General features: G+C 43.4%; 1 protein-coding gene across 1 annotated transcript; it reads left to right on the forward strand.

The window, feature by feature from the left end:
* Nucleotides 1-1127: 1127 nt before the first annotated feature.
* LOC139919345 (zinc finger protein 385D-like) lies at nt 1128-17190 on the forward strand. Its single transcript, XM_071909063.2, has 8 exons — nt 1128-1231; nt 3370-3485; nt 8324-8431; nt 10622-10790; nt 12231-12485; nt 12615-12796; nt 15462-15563; nt 16279-17190. Exons 1-8 carry the CDS (start codon nt 1222-1224, stop codon nt 16519-16521), a joined length of 1185 nt encoding a protein of 394 aa, XP_071765164.1. The 5' UTR covers nt 1128-1221; the 3' UTR covers nt 16522-17190.
* Nucleotides 17191-17553: the final 363 nt, after the last annotated feature.

Here is a 17553-nt window from a genome sequence, read left to right on the forward strand (position 1 = left end):
CGTGTGAGAGCATCAGAGAGAGAGAGAGAGAGAGAGAGAGAGAGAGAGAGCGGGAGAAAGAGCGTAAGAGAGACATAATGAGTCCTTTTAAGTGTGAGTGAGCACATGCATATGCATATATGTATATGCCTGCATAAATGCCCGTGTACGTGTACATGTCTGTGATGTTTTCAGCTGGACTGGCGTGTGTGTGTGTTGCGTGTGGTTTCCTCCCAACACAGCGAAAGCTCCGGGACACATCTAAAAATACCAGGCCCAGGAGGAACGCAGTGAGGATGTGAAACGCTTTAGCATGAAAACACAGTTGTCCTTCCAAAGCCAACAGGCTGGGAGGGAAGCCTGCAGACACAGTCGCTCTGTGGCCTGGAGGGAGTGAATCACCGAGTGAGGAGGGATTTCCCCCTTTCCTGCAACTCTCAGACACTGACCTCTCCTGACTTTAATATCTAATATTACCTGCAACACTGAACATGTTACTTTAGTATAAAAAACAGAATATGGTTTCTCCTTTATTGCTGATTGATCGATGAATGTTTTGCCGCTGTATGTTGTGATGCATATTGTATAGCTCAATGGGTTCAGCAAGGCATTAACACTGCCAGGGTTTGATTGATTCCCAGTGGGGACCCCCAAGCTAAAAATGAATCCACTTATGTGACTGTAAGGCGCTTTGGATAAAAGTGTTGGCATATGGACATATGGACTGCATGCTATATATGTGTGAATAAGATATGTATATGCTAAACATCTGCTATTTCATACCAAAATGTATCCCTCTGTGTGTGTGTGTGTGTGTGTGTGTGTGTGTGTGTGTGTGTGTGTGTGTGCGTGTATGTAGGGGGGGAAGGAGGGTAGCTGCCTTGTAGAACTAATTAGGGGTAGTACACACACTGAGGTCACTTCCCTGTATCTACTGTATGAAAAAAACAGATATGCAGAGGATCTAGAAGCCAAGAGCAGTGGTGTGTGTCTTCTTGAGCACGAATCCTGGAGAGGAGTTGGAGGAGGAGGAGGAGGAGGAAGAGGAGGAGGAGAGGGGGCGGGTAGCTGGGAGGAGGGAATCCAGATGAGAAGGAGCAGCATCGTTGGTGCAGGAGAGAGAGAGAGAGAGAAAGAGAAGAGACAGGGGGAGTGGAGGAGAACGCGCGTGCCTCTTCTGTGCCTGGAGATGAGAGAGACTTTTACCTTACAGTCAACCGTCGGATTTCAATAGGTGCCGTCATGTATTTTGGTAAGTAAACGATCCGTTATCTTGTGTAAAAATGCAAATGATTTTAAGTTTTTGGTTGATAATAGCGCAGGGGAAGCACTTGTTGCTATGTTGAAATGGATGTAAGCTTTATTTCGCTGGACTGAAGTCAGTCACCTGCACACTGGAATACACAGAGGTAGAGATACTGCGGTTCATTCACCGCACCTCGTAACATTAAACGCTCAGATTAAGTGATGTAGGTTTATTTTTTTTTATTTTGCAGCTTCTTTGTTGCGCTTATTTCCAATAGCCCGTACGAACTATTTAAGAGGGATACTATAGGCGTTACATATCATAGCAAAACTACAGGTCAGAGAACTGTAGCAGAACACAGAAAATGTCATTGGAGATTAAAAAAAAATGAAATACTATAGCTACGAAGTAAGATAAGGTCACGAAAATTCACTGTGGAGTAGCCTACTGAAATTCCCTATAGGATTATTATAGAGATTTTTCATTAGGGAGCATACCTGTACATATGCTAGCTAGATTAGGAGTAGTTATTCGTGTTTTTACTTCAAGCAAGTTCTTTTTTTTGGATTGCACAAATGAATAATGAACAGTTGCATGCTGATTTCTCATTACTTTAAAGGGCAACTGCTCTGTTACAACTATCCTCAACACACCTTTTCACACCGCCTGACCGCTTCAGATCCTCAATGTGTGTTTGACAGAGATAGGAATGCGTGTGTGTGTGTGTGTGTGTGTGTGTGTGTGTGTGTGTGTCTGTGTGTGCGCGCGTGCATGCGTATATATCCAGCCTCTGATCTCAAACACCTGTTTCTTGTAACTATCTAACAAATTCTTGTCATTTCGCACAAAAACGACATCAGTGTGTGGTGCAGTCAAGGAGTCAGTGAGCTCAGACTCAGAAACACACAGGCACGCGCGGACACGCACACGCACGCACACTTAGACATAGCTAGTTATAGGCAGTCAGGCTAATGGTGGAGCGGATGGGTGTGCGTTGAGATTGTGATTATTATGATTACACATGCGGGTTGGTCCTGAATCAAACTGTAATCAAGCTCAGAGAAAATGCTAAATACAAAACAACCCTCCATAATCAGGACTGGCAACACAAACAAGTGCTAATCACACAGCACTTTAATGGCCTCATTGAATCAGAACTCTGTGTGTGTGTGTGTGTGTGTGTGTGTGTGTGTGTGTGTGTGTGTGTGTGCGCGTGCGTGTGTGTTCATGCTTGTGTGGAAGTGTATTCATATAATGTGCCTGTATGTGTCTGTGTGTGTGTGACTATAATTACAATACTGTGTGTGTGTACTTGTATGGGAGTTTGATAGTGTGTGTGTGTGTGTGTGCCCGTGCATGCACCTTGTCCAAAGTTGTAGTTTGCAACTATGTAGCTTATTTGATTACCCATTCATTTCCTCCTGTGTTAAGAGCACATTGGGCTCCCCCATGACATGAAGGAAAGCTCTCATACAATGCATGACATTAGTGTCACTCTCTGGGTAGTAAAAGGTCTTTATGATTTCCATGTTGGATTAATAATAGTGTTATGAATTTACAGTATAATAAAAATCAACTGAGCTCAGTTCATATCTCATTCAGAAAAGCATAATACTCTCATAATGAATTGTGCTATTCATTCAATATAGAAAGGTATCAAAAAATCGTTTTAGAACGGTGATTTAATTTCATGTATTGGTATTAATACATTTCTACCCAGTCTTATTGCAGGTAAAGCTGCAGCCATCATAAACGTTCCACATCTTACTGCTCAAGAAGAACAATTTGAAAATAAATAAATGATAAAATAAATAAAAAACAAATACAAATGCAGGGTAGATTTATGCAGGACTTGACTGTGACAATCACTGCCAATGTGGATGAGTGGGCTTTTGAAACACAGATACTGAAACAAGTCCACTCAGATCCAAGATCACTTTATCTTTACCACAGAGGAGACAGTCTAATAGACTATATGTTCATTTGTTAGAGCAACTTTATTTTCTCTTTTATTTATTTCCCTCTGATCTATCAGTTTTCATAACACGTTATTCTAGAAAGGTAACACCTCATTTGCATCCAGTCATTCACCTGCATGTGAATGATCATTATCTGCCTGCCTGTCTCACCCTGCTGTCTCCTAGGTAATGTGTGTCAGACCGCTCTGCCCCCGCTGGCCCGTCCGGCGGTGGGCAGGACCCCGCCCTCCCCGGACCTGAAGCCCCTCCTTCCCTTCCACCTGCTGCCCGGATTCAGTGACGTGAGTAATGTCAGCTCATCGCCACTGCCATGGTAACCGCTCTTTCACCGACTGTACCCTCTTGCCATTTTCTCAGAACCCCAATCATTTATTTTATCACACTTTCTCCTGTTAGTGGAGGTGGTAAGTTTGTTTGATGGAATAATATGTGGGTTTATTCTGCCTGTGTCGGGTTATTTTCAATACACAGATGCATGAGTGCGCTGCCTACACCTTTCCAAATATATCACTTGTGATGCAGAGAGCGGTGACATTTCCGCACAACCTGGGGGGTGGAGCTGGATCCTTGGTGTGTTCACACTAAGCTTTTCTTAGAGCTGTCTGCCTCTGTGTTTGTGAAGGGTGAGTTCACAGCGGGTAGAAGGTGGAGAGAAATAAAGCTCTGAGGAGAGTTGCGGTGTCAGGCAAGGGGCGAGGGCTGATGTCTGCTCTACTGGGGGATCGGCTTGTACTTCTTACTAGACTGGCTGTTCAGTTGTGACGTACGAACTTATGTTTTTTCCAGGTTGACTGTATGAACTATGAAATATAGCTAAATGGTTCAGGTGTATTTTCTCACAGTAAAAATTATGTTGGCATCGCATTTCTAAGACTTTAACACTGTCTGCTTTTCTTTGTGTGCATACGTTTGTTGTGAGCGCATGGAAGTAACCAAGGGAGCCAAGAAAGCATTATGATGGATTTTGTTTTCTTTTTTCGGTCCACTCACCAGTTGCAAACCCTCTTAAGATGAAACAAAAGGCTGAAAGCCACTCTGAACCCCCTCACTGAGACTGGCTGAAGCAAAATTTACCATTTTCATTTCATTTCCTCCCCTCTCTTTACTTTTGTCTCATTTCTAAACCATGATGTGCTCTTACATGCGGATGTGTTTAGGAGAGAGAGAGAGAGAGATAGAGAGAGGGAGAGAGAGAGAGAGAGAGAGAGAAATTGAGGGTCTTGGGAGGAGAGAGGATTGTGTATATGTGTTTGCATTTGCCAGACTGTGTGTTTGTCTGTTTGTGTGTGTGTGTGTGTGTGTGTGTGTGTGTGTGTGTAACCTCTCTCTTTGTCAGAGAGCCATTCTGCCAGCTGATGAGAAGCTAAACAGACATTGGTCTGGGTCTCGGTCCCCTCCCATTCCATTTCACCCTGCTCTCCTCACTCCTCTCTCCAATCTTCTCATCCATCCCATCCACTTTCTTTCTATTGCTCCTGCTCCATCTCCCTCTCCACTTCACCTCTCTCTTCATATGTATTTTCCACTTTGTCTCCCACTGTCATTTTTCCCATAACCCAGCCTCTCATGCACTTTACCTCGCTTTCAATATTTTGCAATGCCTCATCTCTCTATCACTTTCTCCTCTGACACTCTCTTTTTCTTTTTCTCCCTTTTTTCTGTTACCTCCCTCCCTTACCACAAATAAAAATCAAAAATGTCCATATTTGATCAAAATGGCTTGTTAACCTGATTCACTTTTCCTTGGCTCCCCCCATTGTGGAATGACCTTCCCACTCCACAGCAGTAGACTCACTCCCCAGTTTCCATCAGCTGAAAAAAAAAAAAAAACACATCTCTTCAAGTATCTCACACCACCCTCTCCCCACTGAGTCACATCCCCTCTCTATTCACTCTAATTGCTGCCTAAAAATAGTTTCAGTCTCTCTCCTTAGCTTTCATTTTATTCCATTTCTCCATTTAATAGCTCTTCTTTCTTACATGATCATTCTACAATCACAGGAATATTGCCGGTGCTGTACGAGGCCCTGGCCCTTGCACTCCTTAGTATTGGTTGCTTGTTATTTTGGAGATCTAGGAATGTGAGCTTATTCTACTGTTGCACTCATCGTGAGTTGCTCTGGAAAAGAGCGTCGGCCAAATGCCTGAAATATAAAATGTAAATGTTGCTCAATTGTGGCATAGCAAGAGCCTCCTCTTCCTCCAATTTAGATAATGTATTAGTAATTAAAACAGGATAAGTCCGAGGTAAGCAGAGCATTTTCTTCAAATGTCATGACTTTGGAGGGATTTCAAGGTGTTTAAGGTATTTTCAGGTAGTGTAAAAGGAAACCTATGGCCAAAATGACTAATAGATAATCTCTATAATGGAAAAGCATGCTGAACTATGGTCTATCAAGGCAAGAATGATGCAGAGCACATGTCAAAAGCACTGATATTGTCTTCTAATCAGAAAGCGCTCTATAGTGTAATGGGAATCTTCTTACTCTCTTACACTGCTGCTGATCTGAACCTGTGGGTGTTAAGTAAGTGGGCACACAGCTGAACTCTGCCTGCCTGCATTTTCTCCTGTAAATGTGTGTGTGTGTGTGTGTGTGTGTGTGTGTGTGTGTGTGTGTCTGTGTCTGTTTCTGCAACTGTAAAGCTCTGCCTAGGAGTTTGTTTGGTGCCCACATGTGGGTTGTCATGGTTACTAGGGTGTGTGTGTGTGTGTGTGTGGATGTGGATGTGTGTCTGGTTGTCGTGAGCCACAGATCCAGTGCTTCTAATGGGGGCTTCACTGGGCAGCTTGGCTTGCGGTTTGACAAGGTTTGCTGCGTGTTTCTTTTGGGACGGAGACAACAGGGCGCTATTTTGTCCAAATGAATAATCATTTAAATCACAAAGACACAACCGCACCCGCTCGTTCATCGTAACTGCTCCTATTAGGCCCTGACGTCATGCACTCGCCCATAAACTGTCACGCTGGTACACAATGTAAATCCAGGAACATTCATTATTATAAATATTGAGGCTGTTGACTGCGCTCCAGGTAAAAGTCTGCTTTGCTTCACTTGGCCATATGTTGCAGCCATAACTCATTCCCTGGGGCAGAGCGTGTCTGACACAACACCACTGCTGTGTGTGAGGAGATTTCTAGAAGGAACGCACTCATTACAATCCATGTCATATATTGGATGTTGTATTTATGTATTATATAATCCATCCTGCCCATTGATATTCATGGGCAGATGCAGAGGTAGTGCTTGGTAGGTAGGAGGGGAGGGAGAAAGACAGCAATGACTTGGTTGATACAGGTGATACAGTGAGTGTGTGTGCACATTTGAGCACATGTGCATATGTACAGGAGCAAGACAGAAGAGAGAGAGAGTAAGAAGGCGAGAGGAGGAGAGGGCAGTATGACTTTGCCACAGGTGCTCGCTGGAGTGGGAGTGATGGATAAGACAGCGGGTCCTTGGGGAGGAATGAAGGTGACTTTGATCAGACAGAGAGGAGGGGAGAGGTGTAGGGAGGGAGGCAGAGGGTTCAGAGGGGAGCAGATGGAGGGGTGAGGTGTGTGGAATGTGTGAGGGAAGGTCAGATGGTGTTATAGGAGCCTGGGGGGCTGGGGGTGAGGAGGGAGCAGATAGTGGGAGGGAAGGAGACAGGCTTTCGCCCATGTAGAAAATGTTTTGACTAATCTTCAGATTAATGCGGTCAGATCCCCATACATCTTAATATGAATATGGCCACTTTACATATCTTTTGTATGACGTCCACTATTCATTTCCAGTTTATGGATATTACTGGCTTCTAATTTATGATTATATGATTTTTTAAGTTTTATGATTACATGACTTATAATTTCCATATAATACACACAAGAACTGTAAGTGATTTCATATAAAACTATGTGGTTGAGTAATGGGTGTTTAACATTCACCAACAGCTCCAGATAAGAGGAGAGAGATAGAGACCAGTGACTGGTACAGTCCAATGCCGTCCTCTAGAACAATGATCAAAGATTACAAGAGGGATCACACACTGACGAACACACACACACACACACACACACACACACACACACACACACACGCACACACACACGCACACACACATCTGTGTCATGAAGGAAACAGGAAAAACCGCCAATTCAGTACTGTAAGTTCCTCTACCTCATAGCACTAGTTGGCCGACCCATAGCACAGTATACATTTCTGCATCAGTCCTAGCCAGATTTCCATATAGCCTACTGGTTATGACTGATTAATCACGTACTATATGGCTCCCTCCATTTCACCATAGGTAATAGCTTTGTTTTGCTCCACATAGGCCGGCTGGATTTTATTGTAGTGAGTAAATGTGCCCATTAAACCTTCCAGCAGGTAATGTCCAGAAGCACACTGTGCAGTGTGGTCAGATACTGGTATAGTTTATGTGCCCACACACACACACACACACACACACACACACACACACACACAAATGCATAGACATCATTGGGTCGTTATACTGCCTGTTTCTTTATGCTCGTAAAGAAACCCAGTCTAGCGTTCTATAGGGGTGAGAGGTCCATGATTTTATCATTAGTTAGTTACCTTTTGTGTGTTCAAGTTACAGGGCAACACAAACACCACAACACCACACGTGATTTGAAAACCACAAAGCTTTGGTCATTTCTGAAAGGTAAAATGCCTTCTTTTAAAAGTGCACAACACCATGAATTCCCCCTGCTAGGAATGTTTCAAAACCCCACCTTCATTTATAACTGTCAGGGTGGAAAGACCATCAGCAGGGTCTCCTCAGAACAGGGCCGGGCGAGGCCAGCTTGACCTTTAAACTTGTTAGGGCGAACCTAAAGACGCCTCGAGAGCACAAGGCCTGTCATTTACACACTGCCTATATCTTACGGGACTGACCCTCCTGTTGCGTTCATGCGTGACTGGGCGCCAAACAACCTCCTCCCAGATTGAACCCCTTCTTCACCCCTAACCTTTGCCCTAAGAAATCCTAACTCTTTTTTCTCTCTCCTGAAAGGTGCATATTAGTTTGCAGATAGCCTATCATTAACATTTTAAGTGATGACTTTCACTACCTTGTACATGTTGCACAACCTTAACCCCTTGCTCCGTTGCTGCAGATGGATCACGTCCACAAGGCCCTGATTGGTCCAGGCTTTGGGGTAGCCACGCCCCTGAAGAGGAAGCCCAGTTCCTGTGGAGTTTGCCGACTGAGGTTCAACTCTGAGGTGGGTGGTGTGGGAAACTCACATTTCTATTGTTTTTCTTTGAGGGTGCTGTTATTTCTCAAACACACCCTGCCATGACAGTTTAGTGGCTGAAGAGACTTGCCTTTGTGTCGGGCTGTTTTACTGGTTCTGAGGTGTTAGAGCTGCCTCATAAAAGTACCTCTGAGTGAATATCTTCATCGCGTGAAATGTGGGCACTTTTAATATTTCATCTTTGGAGAACATATACATTTTTAAGATACATATCTCAGTATGACTCATGGGTATCCACTAATATTCGCTGCCCTGGGGATCCATTGTCACCGCCGATATTGCAAACAGAACAAATGACTTCTTGGGAAGTGCAACGCAGAACTCATAATAAGAAAAAGATAATGTTATCTTTGTCTGGGTGACAGTAGTAGACATCACTAGTCACCCGGGGCAGCCGATATTGATGTCAGTGGTTCATTAACTAACAGCATATATAGAGTATATATATATATATATATATATAGTAATTCATGTACAAACTTTTGCCATCTTGGCCTCCTGGCTTCAGACTGCATTGAGGAGCTGAAGCTGGCAAAAGTGTCATCTTTGAAATCAATGCTTAACCAAAATCAAAACCATTTTATCTCTTTTCAAAATGTTATTCTGCAATAAAATGACACACACAACCATCAAATGAATACATCTTTCTAACAACCGACTACACACTGATGTGCTTAACGGAAAACACTATTATGAATATTTCATCAGTAGACTTATGCCTATTGCATGTTCAGAGGTAGACTTATGCACAGCAGCCTATTGTAAAAGGCTGTTACAGTAATGTATATATACACAAATATTGTTACGCCTAAATACTTTATTTCAATCACAAATTCTTTATTTCAACACTTGAATATATGTTGGATATGTGAAATGTTCTACATACAAAATGCAATGCAGTAGGAGAAAAACAGAAAAAAATGGTTTTCTGTAAAAAAAATAAAAAAAAAACAAACAAAAAGAAAAAGGATAAAAAAATGAGGCTGCATCCTGCCTCCTCTTTGGGTCTGACCACAGCAGCTCATCTACATCACAAGCCATGTTCACACAGACTGGGCGTCTCTCAGTTCTGAAGAAGATCTAAAAACATGATGTGATTGGCTATGGTCCAAGAATATTAAAATTTTTCAATATGAAATGACACATTACTGTAACATTGACCAACCATCACTGAGTAGCACAGGCCTAGTGATATGTAGGACTATAGTATACTATAAAGAACAGTAGCATGGGGTAGAGAGGTGTAACAGGCATGTAGCCTACTCTCTACACCATGCTACTGTTCTTTATAGTATACTGTAGTCCTATTTCTGAATGTCTGGATGATGGAAGCAGCAGTGAAGCTCAGGCTGGTCTGGACTCTCTGCCCAGCCTCCCTCATGCTCAACCCATGTGGACCACATGGTGAACCAAAGTGACCCAGATCTCATCTGAGAAAACTGTTCTCCTTGTCCTCTTTGTCCCTGTCCTCTTCCTCCTCTTACTGTCACTCTTCCTCTAGCTCTCACTGCAACATTGTTCTCAAAAACAAGAGAGCTCACCTGTGGCCTTTTTTATAGTGCTAAAGCTCTGATTTCTGAGTGAACAATTCAGATATTAGTGTTTATATGTGTGATGAGTGGATGTTGCCAATGGGTAAATTAATTTAGCATTTGGGATGGCAGTGCTTCCAAATGAACACGTGATTTTAGTTTTTGAATGTTGTGCCTAAGGTAGAGAACGAGAGAAAACTACACATTACTGTGTGTAGTGTTTTGCAAAAAGTGTGATAGAGAATTGCAAACTGAGTGAAAAGCAGAAAATGTGCTTGTAGGTTTGCAGACTTGGTTTAGGGATTTGATAAAATGAGTTTCAGGTTTTAGTGATTGTGTCCGAAGTTCCAGTTTTAGTGTGTAAACAATTATGAAAAACTGTATTGGCTTTGTCATTCCTAAAGCATTGTAAAATAAAAAATAAATAAAAAAATAGAAAGGGGATAGACAGATAGATAGATGGATAGATACTGTAGATACATAGATAGATTCCATAAATAGATTCAGACAGCAAAGGCAGCAGGCTTGTCTAAGGTTAAAAAATTAAAACACTGTAAATGATCCATTACAAAATAATTGTGTGCAATGACTTGAAGCCCTTCTTGTTTGCCTGCTGTGTACGCAGACGCAGGCTTCGTCTCATTACAGCGGCACCAAACATGCCAAGAGGCTGAAAGCTCTGGACGCCCTGGATTCTAAGATCAGGACCTCTGAACCAGTCGTCAAGGAAACCACGTCGCAAATCCTCTCGTCACCCTGCTCACAGCCCTGCAGCTCAGACACAGCATCAGGAGGTGTGTGTGTGTGTGGCTGTGTGTGTGTGGCTGTGTGTGTGTGGGGGCACGCATTCTTCCATGTGTGTCTGTGTCTGTGTGTCGCACGCATCTGTGGATGTAACACGCGCATGTGTGTGTGTGTGTGTGTGTGGCTCAATGTGTGTAGACATCAAATGCATGAAAGGGCTGGATCTTTGAGTGTACAGTTCATACCTTATTTTCCCTGTCACGACTTTAACTCTTTGATGTGATAAGCCTCCCACTGCTTTGGGTCTCACACTGTAGGGATTAAAGGTTCAGCATTATCCTCTGCTCCTTCTTCATGTCTACATTTACCAACCTCATCCAATGGCCTCCTGAGATCAAAAACACACAGCGAATGCTTAGAATGTGGTCTGTGTGTGCGTGTGTGTGTGTGTGTGTGCGTGTGTGTGTGTGTGTGCAAGCATGTACATGTGTGCCTGGAACTATGTCAGCAGAAGTGTGGGGGTGTGTCGAAGCATTTGTCAACTGCTTTGCAACCTGAGTGTATGTATGTGTGTGTGTGTGTGTGTGTGTGTGTGTGTGTGTGCGTACATACACGCTTGTCTTGATGTGCTGCTTTTGCATGTGTGTGGGAGTTAAGGAATGAAAATAATAAATTCTGCTGCGAGCAAAAGAGCGAGAGATTGAAGAATTATAATTGACACCGCCAAAATGAGGGAGTTTGTTTGCAAGAGAGCGCGCGAGCAGGAGAACAAGAATGAGTTATCATTTGCAGTTTGGAGTTAGTTTTGCGGGAGTGGATGAGACAGCAGGAGAGCTCTCTGAAGATTACTTTAGCAAACAGCCTCGTCGGCCTCTGCGAGTGGGGAATCAATGGTAACAAACAGACACCCACTCAGCATGGCAGAGATAATCATTGTTATTAGCAAGGCGTGAATCCTTAAATCAGCGCGCTCTCCTCCGGGGAACCTCTACAAGTCAGTCTCACAAAAGATAATAGAGCCAAATCGTCTCCATACAGAGCTGTTCGTTTAAGTACTGGGAAGCAGATCCTAGGGGAAATCATTGATTATTAGTAAGATTAGAGAGGTTGATAGAGCTCATAATCATCCGTAGCCTGGTGTGTTTTTATCGCTCTCTCAGTAATGGAATTGATGTTTTGAGGTGTAAGCATTAACAGGAATCAGGAATTTGATAGAAGTGGAAAAATGCTCAAGTTTGTCTCCTTAGCACCCCTCTCTCTCTCTTTCTCTCTCTCTCTGTCTCTCTTATAAATACACACACACACACACACACACATGCACACACACACACACACACACACACACACACACACACACCGCCATATGCACTCTGTCCCTTGCTCTTTCTTTCTCCTCCTCTCACCATCTCTCTTTGTCTCTCACACACACACACTACCCACTTTATCTTATTAATCTGCTATCTTTCTATTTTATTCTGGTCTCAATGCAGATCCTCCAGCACCAGCACCGGCCCCTGCCTCAGAGGTGCTACCATCGAGCAGCAGCCCCGCTGAAACCCTGAAGCTGCCCACTGACCTCTCCCTGTCACCTTGCCTGAGGACAGAGAAAGAGACGCAAAGAGACGGAGAGGTGGAGGTGGAGGCAGAGGAGGAGACGGAAGAAAAGAAAGCTATGCGGCTCCTCTACTGCTCCCTCTGCAAGGTGGCTGTCAACTCTGCCTCGCAGCTCCAGGCCCACAACAGCGGTGAGAAACTTTCTCACTCGGAGTGTGTACACACCCTGAATTAAATCCTAGTTTGATGTAGCCTCTACTTTTGCTCTGTTTGATCTCGGCCTGAGCTTTAATCCCTGAGATGACTTTGTACCTGCTCAGGCACCAAGCACAAGACGATGCTGGAGGCTCGGAGTGGGGATGGAGCCATCAAGTCCTTCCCCAGGTCGGGGGTCAAGGCCAAGTTGGCCACGCCATCCGAGTCATCAACTGGACTCCAGAACAAAACATTCCACTGTGAGATCTGTGATGTGCATGTCAACTCCGAGACCCAGCTCAAACAGGTTAGTTGTTGAAAATGTCCACTGAAAAATAGGGATGCACCGATTACTGTAATCAGCCTACTACTGGTGAAAATTCACACAATCACAGTCATCAGCCGATGGTTTCAAAATTACCAGTTGTTCTCCCCGATTGTTAGGAGGCAGCACAGTTAAATATTTCAACACCACAAATGTTATTGTCTCACACCTCAGAGGCAATCTCACTGGCATTCAATGGCATTTTTGAAAGATAGAAAATTGAGACATCGAGAGTGCATGTCGTATTGAGGTACAAAGCAAGAAACATGGCTAATGTTATGGAGGACAGCAGCGTTGCCAGTTTACAGTGCATGGCACACACACTGCAATTAGCTCTTAAGGAAGGCATACTATGTCAGTGGAGCGTGATGAGGTGACTTTATGCTGAAACACAGTGGACCACTTCAAACATTCCCCACTAGCTTATTTGCATCTACAAACTCTGCAGCTACAGTTGGGACTGCCACCACTGCTATCTGGAATCGCACCTTTTACATAATGCAGAGTTTTCAGGTGTGAACTCGCTGCAGATTATGACATACTCGCGACACTAAGCACCCATCACTGGGGATTTGTGGAGAACATGCTTACACTCCTCTCTCCATTTGAACAATTAACCAGAGAGATAAGTGCCTCTGATGCATCTGCATGTGCTGCCGATGTGATTCCCCTGTTTGGAGCGCTGAGTCAGCTCCCGAGCAAGGAGGCGGACAGCAAGCGTGGAGTTACAGTAAAATGCCAAAAAACACGCTTTTAGAGGCAGTTAATAAATACTTTACTGTGTCGCAATGATGTTGGAACCTGAGGTACAAAGATAATTTCTTTGACGTGGATCCAAAACAACATGCTTGAGACACAGTTGGAAATGTCTGGACCTGTTAGCCACTGAGTCGATGGGCACAGTGTAGAAACAGGTCATTTCCTATATAGACTTTACTGTTGGGCTGGATTTTGCGGTTGAACTAGATATGGGCTTATTTTCTAAATATTAGGCCGGTCTGTCTTTGCTATTTGTCTGCAGTTTGTAGAGTTGTAGAGAGTACTGTTCGACATGTTCAATGAGATGTCGAGGCTTCTCTTTTCCCGTCTCCTCCTCTGCCTCCACCTCCAGCTCTCCATCTCTTTGCGTCTCTTTCTCTGTCCTCGGGCAAGCTGACAGCGAGGGGTCAGGAGGAGCGCATCCGTGCAGCAACTGTGGTGAATATCTCACAGAAGCCCCCATTCCTAGACACCAGAGCGCACTTATGTACTGGAGCACTAATCACAGCCGATTCCCTGCATTGGCACAAGCAATTCATAAAATCCACTGTAAACAAAGTGCATATCTTTAAAGAAAACATTACAGCTGGGCTCTTAATTGTGTTGTTTGCATGTTCTGGATCCAGGACTGTCTTCCCTAGTCTACTACACTAAAACTAACATTTAATTGGCCTTGATGGCAAAAGCACAAACTGTCTGCTCCTGAAGTTCAACGGACTGTAAAAGAATGTGTGTATCTGATATATTCCAATTTAATTTATGGCTATTTTTTATTTGTGGTTCAGGTACTTGATTTTTATTTATTCATAAGATACTTTTGCACACAAAAAATTGTAGGCCTATTTATTTTGGTTTTCTTCATTTTTGTTATTTAAACATTGAAGTTATAGGCAGGCTTCACAACCATAAAAGGTCAGGTATTTGCTGGATTTGGAACAATGTTGTTGAACAATCGATAATCAGTATCAACCAACACTTTTCATATCGGTGCATCCCTACTGAAAATCAAAACACAAACAGGTTAGTTGTTGAAAATCCACACAAAAACAAAGGTCAAACACAGTTTAAATAGGTTAGTTGTTATATGCTACTGATCGAGACACATTTCAAAGAGAATAGTTGCTATATTGGCCAAAACTTAATCAGTTAGGGAGAGCGTTGAGTAGGTGGCACAAGCAGTGGGCTAATCACATGAGTTACATACTTGTTAATTCTTCTCCTGCATGGAAAGCTATGAAAAGGTTAGCTGTCATGCCGCTCACACAGCCGAGTTCTGAATACCGCCTCAAAGACATCAACAGAGACATCAGCACTTTATTCATTTATTCATCATGCACTACAGACAGGCAATTCAGGACCATGCATATTTTATAGCATGTCTCACTGCACCCAAAATGTGAACACCTCACACCTGTCGCTGCAGGTGAGTTAAACCCACAGATCGTCCCTCAAGATAATGAGCACAAAGATACTAAACCTGGCCTATTTCAGCAAGCATCTGAGCATGTTGTTAGCATCGCCATGCGTGATGTGAATGCACTGCGCTGGTCCTCGTAATCAGGACTGTTTAAAAGTTAACTTTGGCCAGGTGCTCATGAATATTCAGCAGTTCACCACTGATTGTGTGCTGCACTAGGCATGGCCATCTGTTTACGCTTGTCAATCAAAATCAAAAAGATTTTCAAACCCGCCCCTCATGAATATTCCGAAGCTCATGGACAGAGCCGACGAAATATCAGCATTCCAAGAGTTGTCAAGTTGTTGATTAGGTCTCCTTTAATTTCCTCTTCCCTGATGAATCTCTTTTCCGTGGCTTTATCTTTCTTTGTCTGCTCTGTCGCTGTCTGTCTTTCTGTGTTTATGTGTCTGCGTCTCTCCACCTCTCCAGCACATCAGCAGCAGGAGACACAAGGACAGAGCAGCAGGCAAACCAGCCAAGCCTAAGTTCAGCCCCTACACTCCCACCCAGCGTCTCCACAGTTTCCAGGCAGTGAGTACTCTGCTATCGTTTGATTTACGTTCGCCCCTCATCGTGTTTGCATACGCAGATTGATTCTCGAGAGCCTCCTCCAGGCATCTTGCCTCACTGCATCTATTGCAAAATTCACCAGAGAGGAGGGTTGCAGAATCCTCCAACCTCAAAGGGAGACGACATGAGCAAAGAGAGCCAGTCTTGATTAGATGTTAATGATTGTGTGTCCAGAAATGGTGTAGTGGTTAAAACCCTTTGCCACTGGAACCACATGTGCCAGAACCTTCTCTCCTCACTGCAGAAACTGTCAGACTTGTTAAGTTATTGGTTAGGAAGGATTTTTTTTAGTGAAATCATCTTACTGCACTGGCAGCTAATTTTCAACAAATTAGCCTCTGATGATTTCTTGAAAGAAGTCATATTATATCTGCATATATCAAGTGCAATTTATTGAAACCAGCAAGATTATCTGCCAGATCTGCAAGATTTTTTGACTAATTATGACTAAATATCATCAAGTCAAGCTTGATAAGTTTGGAAACAAGATAAAATCGCTTGACAATTTGTCATTTTTTGCAGTGCTGTGTCTCCCCTGCTGTATCCCTCTCTGTTTTCTTACTGACTCACTAAAGAAAAAATACAAAGGCAAGAGACCTGCCTATTTTCTACTACTGCTTACTGTGTGTGTGTGTGTGTGTGTGTGTGTGTGTGTGTGTGTGTGTTTTCTCCTCAGGTTCGGCTGGCTCTGAGGAAGGAGCAGGACTTGACCAAACCGCTGGCCTCTTGCCTCCTGCAGCGACAACTCTCTGTCGCCGCCGCCGCTGCCATGGCAACCCTGTCCCCTTTCCCCCTGCGAGCCGCCTCAAACTCCAGCCCCGCCCTGTTTCAGAGCCAGCCCCTCCCCCAGGCCCTGCTGCACCCGGCCCCCGGACCGATCTGTTCCACACACACACCTGTCCTGTTTTCTCCCTACTGACCCGGCCTACATCTCCAGCAGCAATGAACTACAGCTAAAACAGACCTGAACCAGATGTGATTATGAGAGAGTGCTAACTCTATTCCACATACCAACTAATACTGTGGGTCTCATGGACCAGGACCGAAGATTATTTACTGGGGTCAAAACCAGAAAGGATCGTTTGGATCACAATGGAAGATGTATAGAACCGGAAACCTGTAAAAACAGAGTATTTTCTGATGTGTGTGTGTGCATGTGTGTGTTTGGGTGTGTGTGGGTATGTGAGTTCCTGTGTATGAGTGTGTGTTGATGCATGTACAGAAGTAGCCATCATAGAAGTATCACTTTCCACTGCATGTTTGCTGCTCCATTTCTGACAGGGAATTTGGTCCCCTTTATCCACCATCATGAGGCATCATGAGGTTCATTGAATGATTTGATAAATAAGTTTTATAGATTTTGATATACTATATAACATTCAAGAAAACCCCTCTTCATATGGGCATTGGAGTTAAATGCAGGCTAGATTTAGAATAGATGAGAATGGGGAACTTCTATGATGACTACAACTGTGTGTGTGTGTGTGTGTGTGTGTGTGTGTGTGCGTGTGCAGATATGCATATATGTATGAATGTAAATCAGAGCATGCTTGAATCATGCTTGTTTATTATTTTCCAATAAACAATAACTGTGGATGCTCACGCTGATTGCAGATTATTGATAACTCTTCTGGGTGTGTATCTTTACAGGTTCATTGTTGAAAATAGTTCCAAACACCAATATAATGCCCACCAAATGTGCATTTTATTCAATAAATTAGTGACAGTATTGTTTCAACTAAATATGGTCTAAATAAAGATCTTCATCAGAAATTTGGATGGATCAATGTTTCAGCAGGCTTATTAAATAAAATGCATATTTTGGAACACACATTTATCTTACTTTTATAGCTCCTGATAGGCCATTTGTTGGATATGCGTAGTAGGGATTCTTCTCAGCTCCATGTGTACATGTTCACCTAGAAACTGTCAGAAAAGTAGACGCAGAGAT

The sequence above is a fragment of the Centroberyx gerrardi genome, chromosome 19 (genome assembly GCF_048128805.1).
Source record: "Centroberyx gerrardi isolate f3 chromosome 19, fCenGer3.hap1.cur.20231027, whole genome shotgun sequence".
NCBI lineage: Eukaryota > Metazoa > Chordata > Actinopteri > Beryciformes > Berycidae > Centroberyx > Centroberyx gerrardi.

What these genes read in the sequence shown, in the direction of transcription:
- LOC139919345 (XM_071909063.2), top strand. An exon ending in CCGAGACCCAGCTCAAACAG is followed by an intron (nt 12,797 to 15,461) that starts GTTAGTTGTTGA and finishes CCACCTCTCCAG; the next exon opens with CACATCAGCAGCAGGAGACA. An exon ending in GTCTCCACAGTTTCCAGGCA is followed by an intron (nt 15,564 to 16,278) that starts GTGAGTACTCTG and finishes TTTTCTCCTCAG; the next exon opens with GTTCGGCTGGCTCTGAGGAA.